Source organism: Octodon degus, unplaced genomic scaffold (genome assembly GCF_000260255.1).
Source record: "Octodon degus isolate 3935 unplaced genomic scaffold, OctDeg1.0 scaffold00067, whole genome shotgun sequence".
In the NCBI taxonomy this organism is placed as follows: domain Eukaryota; kingdom Metazoa; phylum Chordata; class Mammalia; order Rodentia; family Octodontidae; genus Octodon; species Octodon degus.
The window spans coordinates 2,309,209-2,312,914 of NW_004524643.1; the positions used below are offsets into that span (position 1 = coordinate 2,309,209).

The 3,706-nt window shown below is 41.1% G+C and overlaps 1 protein-coding gene across 1 annotated transcript in view; it reads left to right on the forward strand.

Annotated features, from left to right (window-relative positions):
• Positions 1–3,706, forward strand: part of Znf143 (zinc finger protein 143) — a 77,269-nt gene that overhangs the window by 57,259 nt on the left and 16,304 nt on the right. Inside the window, exon 12 of the mRNA XM_023719324.1 lies at positions 3,322–3,483. Coding sequence (XP_023575092.1) covers positions 3,322–3,483 — 162 coding nt within the window. The remainder of the gene's footprint in view (positions 1–3,321; positions 3,484–3,706) is intronic.

A 3,706-nucleotide genomic window follows, 5' to 3' on the forward strand; every position in this document is an offset into this window, starting at 1 on the left:
CACACACACACACACACACACACATAAATTAAAAAAAAAAAAAAAGAAAGAAAAGAAAAGCAGTGAGGGTCCCCACTGAGAAAGCCTTGAACATGAAGCACAGAGTTTGGGTATTAGCCTGGAAGCAGAGGCAGATTGATACAGGGTTTTTAGTGGTAGGTTCTGACCCTAATATAAATTGCTAAATTGTTATGTTGGTCATCTAACATGACTGAAGCCTTTAAAACAACAGTTTATCTTTCCAGAGACCACCTCCCGCCTTCTGCAACTCAGCACAGGGTGCAGTTTCCTTTCACCTTTTCCAGTGCATCAGGGAAGACCCCAATCAGCTCCTGAGATATTTCTAAACATCCCCCTCAAACTCCATCCCTTACAAAAGTCTGTAAAAGCCTCAGCTTTCTTTGTCTCAGGCCAGAGGATCTACGTGACCCATCAGCCCTCAATCATCTCCGAGTCTTTGGAGTTAATAAAGGCTTCTTTTATCTTTCTTATGTCTTTACTGGGCCTCTGAAAAAGCTATCATTTAGTATTCTGCTGAAAGAGATAGCATGCTGGGAGAGTAGTGGAGAAAGAATGTTCATATTTCTATAGAATCTAAATGGTATTAATTGATGTCAAAAGAGAAATAGCAAAGATCAGAACTACAGGATGGGGCTGGTGAGATGGCTCTGGTCTAGAGCACCTACTTAGAACAAGCTTAGCAAAGCACAGGGACCGCGGTTCAATGCCCCAGCACCACATGCCAGCCAGTCCCGCCCCCTGGTGGGCTGAGCTGTAGACGCGCGCACGCACACACACACACACACACACACATAAATAAAATTTAAAAAAAAGAACTACAGGATGATTGAGGCCTTATTGTTTTGGGGTTTTTTTTGTGGAACTGGGGATTGAACTCAGGCCATTACGCTTGCCAAGCAAGCACTTATTCTACTGAGCTATCTCCCCAGCCCTCTCAAAGTGTTTTTTTGTTTTTGTTTTTGTTTTTGTTTTTTTAGGGGGGGACTGGGGATTGAACTCAGGCCCTTGCACTTGCCAGGGAAGGGCTTAGTCTACTGAACCATCTCCCTGACCCCGATTGAGGCCTTAAAAAGTAATAGATGCACGGGGCTTAGTGTCACACACCTGTCATTACAGCACTCTGGGAGACAGAGGCAAGAGGATTGCAAGTTTGAGCCCAAGCTGAGCAATTGAGCCACTTAATGAGACCCTATCCCAAAATAAAAAGTGAAAGAGTTGGGGAGGTGGCTGGTTGTGAAAGCCACATGTTCAGTACTAGTAAGCCATCCCTCTCCCCACGAGGCAGCCTGATAGCCTGTTTCATTGCTGGAAGACTCATGTGTTGATAGAGAACCACACCTTATATTCATTCATAGCTCCTCTCTGGCCATGCAGAATAAGTCTAGCATGTCTTCATGTATTCCAGAAGTATATCGTACCCATCCCATTTTTTTTGTTTTTTTTTTTTATTTTTGTCAGACCCGAGCATTCTAATTATTGTATTTTCTCTAAATTTATCCTTCCCATGTCCTTCAAAACTCAGATTTCCAAGCCAGGCATGGCGTGTATTCCTGTAATCCCAGCACTCAGGAGGCTGAGGCAGGAGGATCACTGTGAGTACAAGCCCTGCCTGTGCTATACAGTGAGTCCAAGGCAAGCCTGAACTGCATAATGAGGCACAGTCTCAAAAAGGCCAAAAAAGAGGAAGTTTGAACTCCTATATAGATGATAAGAAGTCACTGGGAATTTAAGCAGGAAGCATAGTGAAACTTGCATTGCTTCATTATTTTATTTAATTTTTAAATTTTACTTGTTTTCTTTTGTGCTACTGGGAAATGAACTGAGGCTTTCACACCATACTATATTCCTAGCCCTTTAAATTTTTTATTTTTGAGACAGGATCTTACCGAGTTATTAAGTTTTCCAGGCTGGGCTTGAATTTGCAGTTCTCTTACCTCAGCTACCACTTTGCTTTGTTATTTATTCATTCATTTATTTATTTAGAGGCAGGGTCTCACTGTGTAGTTCAAGAAGGCCTTGGAACACTGTAGCCCAGACTGGCCTCATACTCATGGTGATCCTCCTGCCTCAGTCTTCTTAGTGCTTGGATTACAAGCTTGTGCTACCATGTCCAGCTTTTTGCTTTGTTTTAGAAAGGCATCCTATTGGTTAACAACCTAAGTTTGCAGACCAAAATTAGAGAAAAAGGAGGGATACAAGGAAAGCCAACATTTTGGCCCTAGCCTTCTAAGGTCAATTAAGACTCAGGACATATGAGAACTTGTACTGTAACATCATGTACCTCAGTAGTGTCCCAAATTTTCTGATCAAGAAGATTATGGGGCCAAAGAGGAAAGTGATCGATGACATAGAGTGGGCCTAAGGAGAGTCACATGGGGAGAAGACACTCTCTCAGGCTTTCACAGAGCGCACATTGGCCAAGCATTGGCCGTGACTCATCCACATGGCTGCACTGATAAAGGTTCTACAATCTGAGGTACAGGATCTCAGGACAAATCCTGAGGGCATTTCACTGACCTTCTCAGACCCAAAAGCTACAACTCTTGTTGCATAGGTCCTGTTTTACCTTGGTCTTAACCATCCAGCAGAAAAGTATGAAGACGAAATTATAAGAAATAAAGCCATGCTGTTAAGTTGAGCTGTGGGGGACTCAGGTCAATAATTTCTGACATTGCCAGTTAAACAGAAGACCCAATGCTATTATGGGCTACTGGACTCTTTTAGAATATTTTGCTGAGTTTACACACCTATAATATTCAATAACGGAACTTAGAAAAAATGGGGTATACAGATGAATGTCCATTTTGTATCTGTGTATTCAAAGTGGTTGGGATAGATATATAGTTACATTCTGTTAATGAATAGAATGATTTGTTCTAATGGTGTTTGTAAATAGGATCACAAGTCCGCATCTTGTACAGCAATTAACCACTAAGAAGAATATATGCAGTGTATTATTTGTTGAAAAACTAAAAAAAAATTAAAAATAAATAAAAAAAAAAAAAAAAAAAAAAAGAAAGGCATCCTAGTAGAGTATGATTTAGGGAAGAGTTAGACTAGCTGCCTGTACAGAAGTTGTTATTGCAGAAATTTAGACAGAAAAATAAGGATCTAATTTACCAATAGCAGATGGAGAGAAGATGCATTTAAGAAGTATTGATTTGTCTAATGACTGAGTTTATTGGATTATAAAAGATTTGTTTTATCCCATGGAGTAAACAGTTACTGGGCCTAGACATTAACTAAAATTGTCGAAAGTAACAAGAAACTAACTGATTTGTAAAATGCCCTGTATTACAGGTGAATATATCTCAAGCTGACATGCAGGCCATTGGCAATACAATCACAATGGTAACGCAAGATGGCACACCCATCACAGTCCCTGCTCACGACGCGGTCATCTCCTCAGCAGGAACACATTCTGTTGCTATGGTCACTGCTGAGGGTACAGAAGGGCAGCAGGTAATTACTCTTATATTAGTAATTATATCTATCAGAAGGTAGGCCTGGTGGTGCAGGCCTGTGATTCTAGCAGTCAAGGAAGCTGAGGCAGGAGGATTCCAAGTTCAAACTTAACCTGGGCAAGTGACTTTGCAAGAGCCTATCTCAAAATAAAAAATATAAAGGGCTAGGGATGCAGCTCAGTACTGAAGCCCCTTCAGTACCACAGGAAAGAAGGAAAAGA